The sequence below is a fragment of the Chiloscyllium punctatum genome, chromosome 10 (genome assembly GCF_047496795.1).
Source record: "Chiloscyllium punctatum isolate Juve2018m chromosome 10, sChiPun1.3, whole genome shotgun sequence".
Lineage (NCBI taxonomy): Eukaryota > Metazoa > Chordata > Chondrichthyes > Orectolobiformes > Hemiscylliidae > Chiloscyllium > Chiloscyllium punctatum.
The window spans coordinates 21600219-21616577 of record NC_092748.1 but is presented as its reverse complement, the minus strand read 5'-3'; the positions used below and the strand labels follow the sequence as shown (position 1 = coordinate 21616577).

The 16359-nt window shown below is 43.4% G+C and overlaps 1 protein-coding gene across 19 annotated transcripts in view; it reads right to left on the bottom strand.

Moving 5' to 3' along the window:
- The window catches only part of LOC140481934 (leucine-rich repeat flightless-interacting protein 2-like), a 140423-nt gene extending 125759 nt beyond the window's left edge, over positions 1-14664 (bottom strand). For 14 of the 19 annotated variants that reach the window (XM_072578647.1, XM_072578654.1, XM_072578661.1 and 11 more), the window contains exons 1-2: positions 14438-14664; positions 4393-4485 (exon numbers count right to left, since the gene is read on the bottom strand). In XM_072578647.1, the coding sequence (XP_072434748.1) occupies positions 4393-4482 (90 nt within the window). In that variant the 5' untranslated portion in view covers positions 4483-4485; positions 14438-14664. The remainder of the gene's footprint in view (positions 1-4392; positions 4486-14437) is intronic. The other 5 variants (XM_072578652.1, XM_072578658.1, XM_072578665.1 and 2 more) reach the window with 3 other exon arrangements.
- Between the last annotated feature and the right edge of the window lie 1695 nt (positions 14665-16359).

Below are 16359 nucleotides of genomic sequence, written 5' to 3'. Positions count from 1 at the left end.
CTGCGCTTTTCCAGCAACACATTTTCAGCCTTGATCTCCAGCATCTGCAGTCCTCACTTTCTTCTCCATATCCCTCTAGACCCTTCCTACTCATATACCCATCCAGAGTTGTAGTTGTACCAGCCTCCACCACTTTCTCTGGCAGCTCGTTCCTCAGGACACTTTTAAATCTTTTCCCTCTCACCTTAAACTTATGCCCTCTGGCTATGGATTCCTCTACCCAAGGGAAATGACCTTGGCAATCCATGCCCCATATAATTTAAAAAACCTGAATAAGGTCACCCCTTAGCCTCCGACACTCCAGGAAAAAGTAGCCCCAGCCTATTCAGCCGCGCCATTTAACTGCAACCTTGGCAACATCTTTGTAAATCTTTTCTGAACCCTTTCAAGTTTCACAACATCCTTCCTATAGCAGAGAGACCAGAATTAAACACAATATTCCAACAGCAGCCTAACCAATATCCTGTACAGCTGCAACATGATCTGCCAACTCCGATACTCAATGTACTGACCAACAAAGGCAAGCATTCCAAATGCCTTCTTCACTATCATATCCTATCCACCTGCGACTCCACTTTCAAGGAACGATGACCCTGCACTCCAGGGTTTCTTTGTTCAGCAGTACTCCAAGACCTTACCATTTATAAGTCCTGCTCTGATTTGTCTTTCTAAAATGCAGCATCTCACATTTACTTGAATTAGATTCCATCTGCCAAGTGAGAGAAATGATCAAGAATAGAAACCTGCTCGCCAACACAAGCAAAACACTGCTGCTATCACTCCAGCATATAATCAGTTCAGGTGACAGTGGGTTAGATTGTGCTGGACAGCTTTCTCAGCCTTCTCCATAGCCCCTTCTAAAGCTAATGTGGTTATCTGTAATTACCTGTGAAGCCTCTCTTCAACATCTTCATATAATTCCTGAAATACGGTGCCCAGAATTAAACCCAGTTCTGCAGCTGATCCCGAACTAGGGTTTCGTAAAGGTTTAATATAATGCCTCCATTTATAGAGGAAACCATCTTGAATGCACTTGAAAAGCCTTAATCAGAAACATCAATCTTCCAAGATTTTTGTACGTGAAGCCCAGATCACTCAGACCCTACTTGTTAAAAATTATACCATTCAATTTCAGTTGCATTTTCTCAGTCCTCCTGCCAAAAGATAACACTTCATAATTCTCAGCATGAAATTTCATCAGACATATATATGCTAATTTATCCAATCTATCTGTGTCATCTGAAAAGTTTGCAATGGTGCCCTGAACACTCAAATGATGATCATTACTTTTCATCAAAAAGAGCAGTGGTCTCAATCCTGATCCCTGGAGGATATGTCTGAATACATCCTTCCAGGTGGAAGAACAGCCATTCACCAATGCACTCTGCTCTCTTCACCTTACACAATCTTATAGCCAGCTGGAGAACAAAAGGCTATTGACATAGTCAAAAAGGGTGACGTAGAAAAGTCCAGAAGGTCAGGCAGCATCTGAGGTGCAGGAGAGTCGATGTTTCAGGCATATGTCTTTCATCAGGAATGTGAAAGGGGAAGGGGGATGAGAGATAATTACAGAGACGGGGGTGTGGTGGAGTGGAGGGAAGGTAGGTGAGAACCATAGAATCCCTACACAGTGTGAAAAAAGATGGTTCAGCCACACCAAGTCCACACCAAAGAGAATCACACCTCGACCCATTCCCCTACCCTATTATTCTATATTTCCCCTGACTAATGCACATAACCTATACCTGTCTGAGCACTAAGGGCAATCTAGTATGGCCAATTCACCTAACCTGCACATCTTTGGACTGTAGGAGGAAACTGGAGCACCCGGAGGAAACCCAGCAGACACGGGAAGAATGTGCAAACTCCACACAGTCAGCCGAGGCTGGAATCGAACCAGGGACCCTGGTGCTGTGAGGCAGCAGTGCTAACCACTGAGCCACCGTATTGCCCATGGGAAGGTGATAGTGGACGCAGGTGGGGGGTAATTGTGATAGTTCAGTGGGGAGGGTGGAGCAGACAGTTGGGAAGGAAGATGGACAGGTGGGACAAGTCAAGGAGGATGGTGCTCAGTTGAAGGGTTGAATCTGTAATGAGGTTGGGGGGATGGGAGTGGGGGAGGGGTGTGGGAGGAGGAGGAGATTTGGAAACTAGCGAAGTCAATGTTGATGCAGTGGAGTTGAGGGGATCCAAGGCGGAAGATGAGGCATTCTTCCTCCAGTTGGTGGGTGGCTTTGCTTTGGCAATGGAGGAAGTCCAGAACTTGCATGCCTTTGGGAGAGTGGGAGGGGGAGTTGAAGTGGTCAGCCACAGGGCAGTGGGTTGTTTGATAAGTGTATCCTAGAGATGTTCTCTCTAGTGCTCCATGAGTTGGCGTCCTGTCTCCCCGATGTAGAGGAGACCACACTGAGAGCAATGGGCACAGTAGCGGAGATGTGTGGATGTACAGGAAAATCTCTGCTGGATGCGAAAAGGCCCTTTGGGGCCATGGACGGAGTCAAGGGGGGAGGTGTGGGCACAGGTTGTGCACCTCCTGGGATGGCCAGGGAAGGTGCTGGGTGTGGAAGGTGGATTGGTGCGGTGCGTGGATCTAACAAGTGAGTCGCTGAGTGAAAGGTCTCTGTGGAATGTAGATTGGGGTGGGGAGGGAAATATATCCTTGGTGGTGGGATCTCACTGAATATATTTCCTTCTCCACCCCTGCGTCCTGCAGTGACCATTCCTTCCCCGACTTCCTTGTTAGGTCCATGTCCCCAGCAACCCACCCTCCAAACCCATGTCTTCCCTTGCCACCGCAGGTGTAATGAAACCTATACCCATATCAAAGCCCTCATCTCCGTCAAAGATGCCAAAGGATCTTTTCACATCGATAGAGATTTTCCTGCACATCCACTCACCTCATCTACCACGTCCAAAGCTCTTGGTATGGTCTCCTCTACATTGGAGAGACAGGACGGCAACCTGATGAGTGCTTCAGGGAACATCTCTGGGACACACACAACAAACAACTCCATCATCCAGTGGCCGACCACTTCAACTCTCCCAAGGACATACAGATCCTGGGCCTCCTCCACTGCAAAACCAAAGCCACCTGCCAACTGGACGAAGTATGTCTCATCTTCCACCCTGTGACTCTTCAACCCCATGGCATCAACATCGACCTCACTAGTTTCCAAATCTCCCCTCCCCCACCTCATCCCAGATCCAACCCTCCAACTCAGCACTGCCCTCTTGACCTGTCCCACATGTCCACCTTCCTTCCCACCTATCCGCTCTACCCTCCACCAACCTATCACAATTACCTCCCACCTACCTTTCCCACAGCCTCACCCCCACCGCCCTATTTATCTTTCATTTCCCTTCCCCCCTCCATGTTCCTGATGAAGGGCTTATTTCCGAAATGTCGACTTGCCTGTGCCTCGGACGCTGCCTGACCTGCCGTGCTTTTACAGCGCCACCCTTTTCGACTTTCTCTTTTGTTTGCATACACTTGTTAACAGAATTGAAGCCTATTATATGGTACATTAGGGGTCTTCTGAAATTTCACATAAATACACAAACTATCCTCATGACTGCTGCCATTTCATACATATCAGAAAAAGAAATTACAGCAATTACTCAAGATAGAGTAACATATTACGAAGGAACAGAGAGAAAGGAAGAAGAGCTGGGGATGGGTGGGAGATGGCACATGCACAGAAAGGTACAAGTGTGTCTTAGGGAGGAAGAGGGATGGAGAGAGTGAGGGAGAGATAGTAGGCAGGGAAGAGGGATTGGGAGAGCATTCTGAGGTAAAAGAGAGGATGAAACTGGGAAGAGAGTGAGAAAGAGGCAGATGTGGGAGAGAAAACAGAGAGAACGATTCAGGTTGAGAGAGACAGAGCCAATTATAGATGCAGAAAGGAAAAGAACAAATATAGATGCGGGAAGAGAGAAAAATAGACAAGGGGACATTCTGGCAAGAGGAGTGATGCAGGTAGGGAGAAAGATAGAGTGTGCAAGTAAGGCAATGAGAGTAAGAGATAAAGTCAGGTAGCGTGGGGAGAAAGCATGAGAATGAGACAGACAGCGAAAGAGAGAGAGGCAGACAGACACACCAAGTGAGAGAATGGGGCAGGAAGGAAGCAGATGGAAAGAAACTGAGTGAGAGAGGCAGGGGAAGAGATAAAAAGGTAGACAGGGAAAGATGCAAGGGTAGCATGGTCAGGGAGAGAGAGAGAGAGACAGAGAGACAGAGAGACAGAGAGACAGAGAGACAGAGAGACAGAGAGACAGAGAGACAGAGAGACAGAGAGACAGAGAGACAGAGAGACAGAGAGAAAAAGAAAGAAAGAAACAAAAGGAGAGATTCAATCTATGTGATCAGAGTTATCTAATTATATTCCAGCTTACCTCTCTGGCAATTAGATTTAGGGCATCATCTTCTGCAGACAGCCGTTCCCGGTTGGCAATCCTTTTCCTACCAGGTCCTTGAGTCCCCATTTCCTGATTATGTTAGAAATAAAACATTAAATTCGCATGCAAAATAAACTAACATTACAGAGTTACAATTTACTTGCTGGATTTGAACCCGCCTCCTTGCCCTAACCCAGTGTGGAAGTCACCCTGCTCTGGGTTGGGTGTGTCTTCAGGCAGAGAAGTGGACACAAATCTTTGGTATTCATGATCTTTAGATTTTCCCTTTGGTACTTAGTTTGACAACACTCCAGACACCCCCTCTCTGATAATCCAAATCTCCCTCAATGAATTTGATTTTTTCGTCTGGATATCTCTGCCCTACATCTGTCCAGCTAATCCTCTGGATCCTTTTCTCCTTGATCGCAGTCCCTCCCTGCATATTTGAGGCATGTTGCGTCCTAATCTGACACATTGTTTTCATCCCTCATTTTGATTCTCTTTATTTCTACATCGGATAACTCTCTCCTTTTGTTTAGCATGTTATCACACTGTCCCTTGCTTTGGTACACTGCTTGTTTATCAGTCTCTCTCATACTCCACCTCTCTCCACTTCGCTCTATGGTACACAGATCTTCCCTCTATTTGGTACACTGTCACTCTTTCTTTTTTTCTCTCTCTCTCTGTCTCTGTCTCATTTCTATACTGTCATCCTCTCTCTGCCTCTTTGGCACCCTCACTGCCTTTCTCTCTGGTACACTGTTTTTCTCTCTCACCTGTCTCTGTTGCTTTGGCACACTTTCTCCCAGTGGGTAGATTTGAGGAACCACAAAAGCAAATACACCCTGATGAGAATAATGAACAGGCCTCCTTGCAGTAGTCAAGATATTGGGAAGAAAATAAATCAGGAGATAGAAAAAGGCGTGTAAGAAAGGCATTATTACAATAATCATAGGGAACTTCAGTATCCAGGTGGACTGTGAAAATTGGGTTGGTAGCCGATCTCAATAAAAGGAATTTCTGGAAAATTTACAAGATGGGTTTTTGGAGTAGCTTGTAGTCAAGCCCACTAGGGAACAGGCAATTGTGGATTTGGTAGTGCATAATGAGGCAGACTTGATTAGGGAGCTTAGGGTGCAGGAACCCCGAGGAGACAGTGATGGAATTCACCCTGCAGTTTAAGAGGGAGAAGCTGGAATCAGATGCAACAGTATTACAACTGAATGAACATAACTAAAAAGACATGAGGGAGGAGCTGGCCAGAGTTGATTGAGAGGGGAGCCCAACAGAGAAGACAGTGGAACAGAAATGGCAGGAGTGTCTGGGTATAATTCGGGAGGCAGTGCAGAAATTCATCTTATGGAAGAAGAAACATACTTAGAGGAGGATGAGGCAACCATCTTTGACAAGGAAAATCAGGGACAGCATAAAAGAAAAGGCATCCAATGTAGTGAAGATTAGTCAGAAGCAAAAGTTAGTAGGATTGGCAAGCCTTTAAACACCAGCAGAGAATGAGTAAAGAAGCAATGGTTGGGGAGGGGCAGGGGGGGGGGGGGGGGGGGCGGCTATAAATTTTGAAAGCTAGCTAGCTATTAATATAAAAGAAGACTACAGGAGTTTTTTTTAGATATCTAAAAAGGTAAGAGAGAGGCAACAGTAGACATTGGGCCGCAAGAAAATAAGGCTGGAGAAGTAGTAAAGAGAAGCCATGACACGGTGAGAAACTGAATAGGTACTTTGCATTGTAAAACACCAGTAACACAGTGCTCAAGCAAAGTATATTCTGGTCAAAACAAGGATACCCAGGGTAGGAACAGCCAGCCTTGGATAACCAAGAAAATAAAGGAAGGCATCCAATTAAAAGCTCAGGCTTACAAAGTAGCCAAGAGTAGTGGGAAACAGGAAGATCGGGAAAACTTTGAAAAGCAACAAAAGAACCATGAAGCAAGCAATAAAGAAAGGAAAGATAGATTAGAATATAAAAACAGGTAGGAAACATTTTTATAAATATATATAACAGAAGAAGGGTGGCTAGTGGGTGAGAAAGGGGAATTGATATTGGGTAATGCTGAAACAGCCGAGGCCTCGAATAACTATTTTGTGTCATTCTTCAGAGTGGAAGATGTTTCTAATGTTGGAATACAATGGGAGGTGACGACCTCAGTTCAATTGTTATCACTAATGGGGTAGTGTTGAGCAAACTTGAAAGTTTAAAGGTAGGTAAGTCCCCTGGTCTTGATGGAATGCATCCCAGGATGCTGAAAGAAATGGTGGATGTTATAATAGATGCGTTAGTGGTAATTTGCCAAAATTCACTGGACTCTAGGCAGGTCCTGGCAGACTGGAGACAGCGAATGTCACGCCGCTGTTTAAAAAAGGGTGAAGGCAAAAGGCAGGTAACTACAGTGCAGTTAGCTTAACATCTGTAGTTGGGAAAATGGTAGAGGCTATAATTAAAGAATAAACTGTGAGACATCTGGATGGAAAGGGTTCCATCAGGCAGTTGCAGCTTGGATTCCGAAAGGGAAGGTTGTGTTTGATAAACTTACTGGAGTTCTTTGAGGATGAAACAAGTGCAGTAGATGGAGGGGAAGAGGTAGATGTTGTAAACTTGGATTTCCAGAAGGCATTCGATAAGGTGCTGCATAAAAGGCTCATTCATAAGATAAGAATGCATGGAATTGTGGGAGATGTACTAGCGTGGATAGAGGACTCGTTAACCAATAGAAAGCAGAGAATTGGGATAAATGGATGTTTTTCTGGTTGGAGATCAATGGTGAGCAGGGTACCACAGGGGTTGGTATTGGGCCCGCAACTGTTCATGATTTGGAAGAGGAGACAGAGTGTAATGTATCCAGGTTTGCTGATGACACTAAATTGAGTGGAAGGGCAAACTGCAGAGGATGTGAAGGGTCTGCAGAGAGATTTAGATCAGTTGAGTGAGCGGGCAAGTGTCTGGCAGACGGAGTACAATGTTAGTAAATATGAGGTTATCCATTTTGGAAGTAAAAATAGTAGGTCAGAGTATTATTTAAATGGTGAAAGATCACAGCATGCTGTTGTGCAGAGGGACTAAGGAGTGCCCATACGTGAATCGCTAAAAGTTGATTTGTAGGTACAACAGGTATTCAGGTAGGCAAATAGAATATTGGCTTTCATTGCTGGAGTGACTGAATTTAGGAGCAGGGAGGTTCTGCTGCGATTGTACAAGTTGTTGGTGAGGCCACACCTGGAGTACTGTGTGCAGTTCTGATCTCCTTACTTGAGGAAGGATATACTGGCTTTGGAGGCATTGTAGAGGAGGTTTACCAGGTTGATTCTGGAGATTTGGGGGGGGGGGGGGGGGGGTTAACTTATGAGGAAAAGTTGAGCTGCCTGTACTCACTAGAATTTAGAAGAATGAGAGTGGATTTTATAGAAACATATAAAATTATGAAAGGGATGGATGAGATAGAGGCAGGCAAGTTGTTTCTACTGGTGAGGAGAATAGGACAAGGGAACATTGCCTCAAGATTAGGCAGGGTAGATTCAGGACAGAGATGAGAAAGAACTGCTTTTCCCAGAGAGTAGTGAATCTATGGAATTCTCTGCCCAAGGAAGCAGGAGAGGCACCTTCATTAAATATATTCAAGACACAGTTAGAAGGGGTTTTTGCATAGTAGGGGAACTAAGAGTTATGGGAGAATGCAGGTAGGAGGATGGATGGATCAGCCATGATCTTAATGAATGGCGGAACAGCCTCAACATGACAAATGGCATACTCTTGCTTCTATTACTACGAAACTATGAATGAAACTATATACCAGAACTTCAAGAGAGTCAGGAGGCAGAGGTGAGTGTAGTGGCCATCACAAAGGAGAAGGTGCATGGAATCTGAAAGGTGTGAAGGTTGAGAAATCATCCAGACCAGATGGACTTGTCAGCACAGTGGTCAGCACTCCTGCCTCACAACGCTGGGAACCTGAGTTCAGTTCCAGCCTTGCGTGATTATATTGAGTTTGCACATTCTTCATGTGTCTGCATGGTTTTCCACTGAGTGCTCCAGTTTCCTCCCAAAGTCCAAACTTTTGCAGGTAAGGTGGATTGGGCATGTTAAATTGGCCCATAGCATCCAGTAATGTGCAGGCTAGGTGGATTAGCCATGGGAAATGTGGGGTTATGGGATTGGGTAGGATAATCTCGGAGGGTCAGTGCAATTTTGATGGTCTGAATGGCCTTTTACTGCATTGTAGGGATTCAATGATTGCACCCGAGAATGTTGAGGAGATTGAAGAAGTGGTGATCTTTCAGGAATCACTCGAATCAGGGAGGGTGCCAAATGACTGGAAACTAGCTCCAGTAATACTCCTGTTTAAGAAGGGAGAGAGGCAGAAGGCAGGAAAATATATGCTGGTTAGCCTGATCTTGGTCGCTGGTAAGATTTTAGAGTCCATTATTAACGTTGAGATTGCAGAGCACTTGGAAGTTCATGACAAAATAGGGCTTCACCAAGCAGAGGTCACGCCTGACAAATCTGCTAGAATTATTTGGGGCAATAGCAAGTTAGACAAAGAAGATACCTGAATTTCCAGAGGCCTTTGACAAGGTGCTGGACAGGAAACTGCTAAATAAGACAAGAACCTATTTGGTATTAGGAACAAGATACTGGCATGGATAGAGGATTGGCTGATTGGTGGAATGTAAAGGTGTCTTTTTCAGGTTGATTCCATAGGGGTCTGTGTTGGGACCACAACAATTCATGTTATACATGAACAATGTGGATAAAGGAACTGAGGGCCTTGTTGCTACATTTGCAGATAATGCTGAGATAGGTGGAGGGATAGGTAATGTTGAGGTAGTGAGAGGTTGCAGAAGGACTTGGACAGGCTAGGAGACTTGGGCAAAGAAGTGGCAGATGGCATACAATGTGGGAAAGTGAGGTCATGCATTTTAGTAGTAAGAATAGAGGCGTAGATTATTCTAAATGGAAATGCATTGAATATCTGAAGCACAAAGGGATTTGGAGTCATACTTTAGGATTTTCTAGAGGTTAACATGCATGTTCAGTTCGCAATTAGGACAGCAAATGCAATGTTGGCATTTATTTAAAGAGGGCCAGGATACAAGAGCAGAAACAAAAACAGAAATTGCTGGAAAAACTCAGCACATCTGGAATCATATATGGTGAGAAAACAGAGCTAAAGTTTTGGGTCCAATGACTTTCGACAAACAAAAGACCTTGAGGGTACAAGGTTCATGGTTCTTTTAAAATGGAGTCACAGGTAGACAGGGTATCGAAGGTGGCATTTGATATACTTGCCTTTATTGGTCAGTTCATTGAGTATAGGAGTTGGGATGTTATGTTATGGCAGTACACGTCATCTGGTTAGGCCACTTTTGGAATATTGTGTTCAATTCTGGCCTCCCTGCTACAGGAAAGATGTTGTTAAACATGAAAGGGTTTGAAAAGATTTATAAGGATGTTGCTGGGGTTGGACAGTTTGAGCTACAGGGAGAGTCTTAGAGTCATAGAGTCCTATAGCACAGTGACAGACTCATTGGCCTAAACTGGTCTATGACAACCAAAACTGTCCACCTATGTTAACCCCATTTCCCTGCACTTGGCCCATATCCTTCTAAACCTTTCCTATCCATGTATTTGTCCAAATGCCTTTTAAATGTTGTTAGTGTACTCACCTCAACTACTTCCACGAGTAGCTCATTCCATATGCATACCACCCTCTATGTAAAAAATGTTGCCTCTCAGGTTCCATTTTATTCTTTCCCCTATAACCTTAAACTGATGCCCTCTAATCTGCAATTCCCCAACCCTGGGAAAAAGACGGAGTGCATTCACCCCATCTATGCCTCTCATGATCTTATACACTTCCATTAGATCCCCCTTCAGTCTTCTACTCTCCAAAGAAAAAAGTCCTAGCTTGTCCAACTTGTCCCTATAACTGAGACTGTTGAGTCCTGGTAACGTCCTTGTAAATTTCTTCTGCACTCTTTCCAGTTTAATAACATCCTTCCTATAACAGGGTGACCAAAACTTAGGGGCGGCACAGTGGCACAGTGGTTAGCACTGCTGCCTTACAGCGCCAGAGACCCGGGTTCAATTCCCGCCTCAGGTGACTGACTGTGTGAGGTTTACACATTCCCCCCCGTGTCTGCATGGGTTTTCTCCGGGTGCTCCGGCTTCCTCCCACAGTCCAAAGCTGTGCAGGTCAGGTGAATTGGCCAGGCTAAATTGCCCATAGTGTTAGGTAAAGGGGTAAATGTAGGGGAATGGGTGGGTTGCGCTTCAGCGGGGCGGTGTGGACACGTTGGGCCTGTTTCCACACTGTAAGTAATCTAATCTAATCTAAAAACTGAACCCAATACTCCAAGTGCAGCCTCAACAATGTTCCTGTAGAACTACAACATAACTTTCCAACTTCTGTACTCAGTGCCCGAACTGATGAAGGCCGGTGTGCCAAAAGCCTTCTTCACTGCTCTGTCTACCTGTGACTCCACTTTCAGAGAACTGTGAACCTGAACTCCAAGATCCCTCTGTTCCACTACACTCCTTAATGCCCTTCCATTCACCGTGAAACTCCTAACTTAATTTGACTTTACAAAATGCAAGACCTCACACTTGTCTATATTATACTCCATTTGCCATTTCTCAGCCCACTTACCCAGCTGATCAAGGCCCTGCTGCAATTTCTGATAACCTTCTTCACTATCCATGATACCGCCTATTTTAGTGTTATTTGCAAACTTATGCATGTCTTGTACATTCTTATCCAAATCATTGATATAGATAACAAACAACTGTGCTGAAAATGTGTTGCTGGAAAAGCGCAGCAGGGATTGCATTTCCAACACCCCTCCCCCAAGTCCCTCCTCCCTACCTTTTATCTTAGCCTGCTGGACACACTTTCCTCATTCCTGAAGAAGGGCTTATGCCCCAAACGTCGATTCTCCTGTTCTTTGGATGCTGCCTGATCTGCTGCACTTTTCCAGCAACACATTTTCAGCTCTGATCTCCAGCATCTGCAGTCCTCACTTTCTCAACAAACAGCTATGGGCTCAGCACCGATTCCTGAGGCATTCTACTAGTCACATGACTCCATCCTGACAAGCATCCTTCCAATATTACCCTCTGCTTCCTATCATCAAGCCAATTATGTATCCAATTTGCCAGCTCACCCTGGATTCCATATGATCTTACCTTCCAGAGCAGCTTACCATGTGGAACAATATCAAAGGCCTGACTGAAATCCATATAGACATCTCCACCCTGCCCTCATCAACCTTCCTGGTTACTTCATCAAAGAACTCTCACAAATTCATGATCTCCCATGCACATAGCCGTGCCAACTGCTCCTAATCAAACCGTGTCTTTCCAAATGCATGCATTTCTTATCTCTCAGAATCTTCTCAAGTGATTTACCAACCACAGATGTTATGCACACTGGTCTATGGTTCCCAGGTTTATCTTTGCAGTCCTTCTTGAATAAGGGCACAACATTAACTACCATCCAGTCTTCTGGGACCTCACCCATAGCTAACAATGATGAAAACGTCAGCCAAGGCCTACGCAATTTCTTCTCTAGCCTCGTGCAGTGTTCTTGCATATATCTGGTCAGCACCAGGAGATTCATCCACCTTCACACATTCTAACATGTCCAACATTTCCTCCACTGTAATATAGATTGTCCCCAAAACATGACCACTAACTTCCCCAAGTCTTCATGTCTTTCTCCACAGTAAACACAGAGGAAGTCTTTGAGGATCTCGCCCGTCTCCTGCAGTTCTACACACACATGCCCACTTGGTCCTTGAAGGGTCGTATTTCCCTCTCTAGTTATTCTTTTCCTAAATAGATTGGAGCTATTTTCTCTGGAGTGTCAGAGGTGGAGGGGTGACTTTATAGAGGCTTATAAAATCATGAGGGGCATGAATAGGGTGAATAGTCAAATCTTTTTTTCAGGTTAGGGGAGTCCAATGCTAGAAGTCATAGCTTTAAGGTGAGAGGGGAAAGATTTAGAAGGGACCTAAGGGGCACCTTTTTCACACAGGGGGTGGTGTGAGTATGGAATGAACTATCAGAGGAAGTGGTGGGAGCTGATATAATTACAATATTTAAAAGGCATCTGGATGGGTACAAGTAGCATGGACAAGTTAGTCCGAAGGGTCTGTTTTTGTGCTGTGCAGCTCTATGACTTTATGAGCAGAAATGTACTGCTGAGGCTTTATGAGGTGCTAGTCAGACCACATTTGGAATATCGTGAACAGTTTTGGGCCCTGTGTTTAAGGAAGGCATTGGAGGAGGTCCAGAGGAGGTTGACAAGAATGATCCCAGGGATGAAGGGATTGTCATATGAGGAACACTTCAGGACTCTGGGCCTGCACTTGGTGGAGTTTAGAAGGATGAAGGGGATGTCATTGAAACTTACAGAATATTGAGAAGCCTGGATTGAGTGGATGTGGCAAAGATGTTTTCACTAGGAGAGATGAGGACCTCAGGGCACAGTCTCAGAGTGAGGGGATGTCTCTTTAGGACTGGGATGAGGAGGAATTTCTTCAATCTGTGGAAGTCATTCCTGCAGAGGGCTGTGGAGGCCATTGAGTGTATTTAAGACACAGATTGTTCAATTCTTGACTGATAAGGAGATCAAAATTTACAGGGAGAAGGCAGGAGAGTGCAATTAAGAAATATATCAGCTATAATGAAATGGTGGAGCAGACTAGATGGGCCGGATGGCCTAAAATTGCAGCCAAATCCTGTGATCTATTTGATCCTCTCTCTCCCTTTGATCCCCTCTCTATGTTCCTCTCTGTATATATGACAAACTATATCTCTATATGATCCCCACCTCTTGCTGTCAGTCTCTACTTGTTCCCCTTTCTCCTTGAACCCCTCTCACTACTTCTCTATTTGATTCTACCTCCCTCTCTATTTCATTCATACTCTCTTCCTCTATTTGACCCTCTCTTTGACTCTCTTTCTGACCCCCCCCTCTGCCATTTGATTGTCTGTTTCACTCTCTCCCTATTTGATTCTGTCTCACGATCCACACTCTCTTTGATCCTCTCTCTCTCTCCCTTTATTCAGTCCTCTCTCATGATTTGATTCAATCTTTCTCTCTTTGACCCACTCTTTCTATTTGATCCCATCAGCTCTCTCTCTTTCTATGGTCCTCTTCTTGCTGTGTGATCCTCTCCCTTCCTATTTGGTCTACTCTCCATATTTGAATCCCTCTATAAAAATACAATCAAATATCTCTCTAAAGTAATCTGCTCTATGTTTGATCATCTCTATGAACCACTCTCCCTCTCTCTATATAAATACAATATTCTGAGTCTACTTGATGCTCTGTCTCTATTACTCTCTCTTTGTTTCAGTCAATTTCTCTATTTGATCACCCCTCTATACAAATATGATTCAGTCTACATATACATTTGATTTTCCCTCTCTATTTGGTCCATTGTCTCTATATATTTGAATGATCAACACACTCTCTTCTTGATCCTATTTTATATATTCTTTCTGTCTCTACTAGATACAGTGTCTCTATTTCATGCTTTAGATCTCTCTACTTGGTACACCATCTCTCTTTCTCCCTCAAGATGCATCACCTCTGTCTTTACTTGAAGCATAATTTCCATCTCTCCATTTATTTGATCTCTGTCTCCATCTGATCCTCTGCATTTCTCTATTGAATCCTATTATTTCTGTGTTTGATCATCTTTATTTGTAAGTCTCTCTCTCGATTTGATCATTGCTATTTGTAATACTGTATTTGTTACAGTGTCTCTAAATATTACTGTCTCTTCCTATTAGTGTCGATTTGAGCCTCTACTTCCATCTCCCGATATTACATTGTATCACTATTTGGCCCTTTCAATTTGTTACAGTGTGTATTTCTATTTGATCCTCTCTATCCCCATTTGTTACACTCTCTCTCTCTGTTGTTACATTATCTCTTTCTGATCTACCGTGTCTCTCTATTTTGGTCCTCTCTCTCTCTCTCTCCCTAATTCAATGTGCCTGATCTGACAGCTGTCTTCTTACCAGTGGCTGATGACTGCTCTGCTCCCCACGACTCTGTCCTCTCCCTCCTGCTGCTGCTGCTGCTGTTACCGCCGCAGCCGATCCCCGGGCCTGGCTCTGACTCGGACTCCGGTTCCGACTCTGGCTCCGGCTCCGGATGGAGTCCTCACCGCCGCCTGCAACATATTCCGGGGTCGGCCCAACTACTTAAAGGCGCCGTCCCCGGACCGCAATACATGTCGGCCAGCAGTGAAAATCCCTTTAATTCTGACAGTTACTCAGAACCCACACACCCCTCTCCCAAAGTAAATGAACTCAATCCCCAAATTAACAAGAATGAACTGATCCATGTCTATTAAAATGCTCTAGCCCCTGCGTGTATGAAATTAACACCGTTATATAAAATTATCCCAACCCGTACTGAATTAAATTATCGCCAATTAAATTACTCTTGCCCCAGTACATATACTAACACATTACCCCAGATCAAACACATAATTTTCCAACCCCAATATAAATTATGTATCAACTTACATATATTATCACCCTTATATATGTTAACCTGGTCCCATGTATATTAGATTATACTCGATTCATTTTTTATAATTATAATTATTATCCCTTATATGTGAAAGGAGCTCCACCCTATATAATAAATTATCTCACTTCATACATATTATCTCATCCCTATATATTTAATTATCGAAATTCTGATATGTGCAATGTATATAAATTTTCCTGCTTCTATATTACACCACCCTATATATCGAATCGTCTCGATCTTATACATAAAGTTATCCCTCTCCATGCATATTAAGATAGCCTAACATTTACATGGATATATAAAGTTAAGCCAGTTTCTATATAAAACTATATCCACTCCTTAATATACTTAATCAACCCTTTTCTGCATATAATGAATTATCTTCATTAATTTTCTCTACCCTACATACATTAAATTACCCCAATTCTATAAATATTAAGTAGTCATCCTCACCTATATTTTGACTTACATTACTCCTACATGTAATGAATCATTTCTGTCCTTATGTATTAAATTACCCTAATCCTGGTATATTGAATTATCTACACCACTATAATTGAATAATTGTCAATATATGTTAGATTATGTTAGCTACTATAGAGTTAATCGTATCCCTATATAATTATCCTCATTGTTGTATATAATAATTTATCCTGCACATACATTAAATTATTCTAATTCCACATATATAGACATAAATATATGTTCCTGTCCTATATATAAAATTATCCCCGACCCATATATTGAATTAGTCACATCCCTATATATGTATCAAATTTAAACATTGCTAAACAGAGTCAAAAATTTTCATCTTACAATCATCAGAATTATGATGCAAGAAGTGGGGTTTGGAAAAGTGACACCAGTTTACCCAGCATAAGGAGAGGGTGCCGGCATGGAGATGCAGCAGGGACAGTTAACTATTAATCTTAGTTCTCAGACTAGGCAGCTAAACTCTGATTACTCAGAATTTTGCGATTAAAAAGTACAATCGAGATTGGCAGTCTTCATAGTTCTTTCCCAATGAAAAAGGTGTGGTATATATACAAATTTTGTTTGCCTGCATAAAGCAGGGTCCTGGGTGTTAATATGTCTTGCTTCTAGCAGAAACAAATGTATCATACTATGAGCCTAACTAATAATTTTAAATTAGGTTTTTGGGATAATTCTTAGCATGGTCCAGACTATTTAGTAAATGTTGTCCAATAGCAGAATCACATTGCCTGTTGGACACAGTGTTGTGAGGATTGCAAGCATAGGTTGTTTCAACACAATCAGCATGCTATGCACTGGTCAACAATGCATGTTGTTTGATAAGGTCTGCCAGTGGCTGGGGCATAAAATCAACACCACCACTGAAACATATATATCACATTAATCACTTGTGTGGCAAGCACAA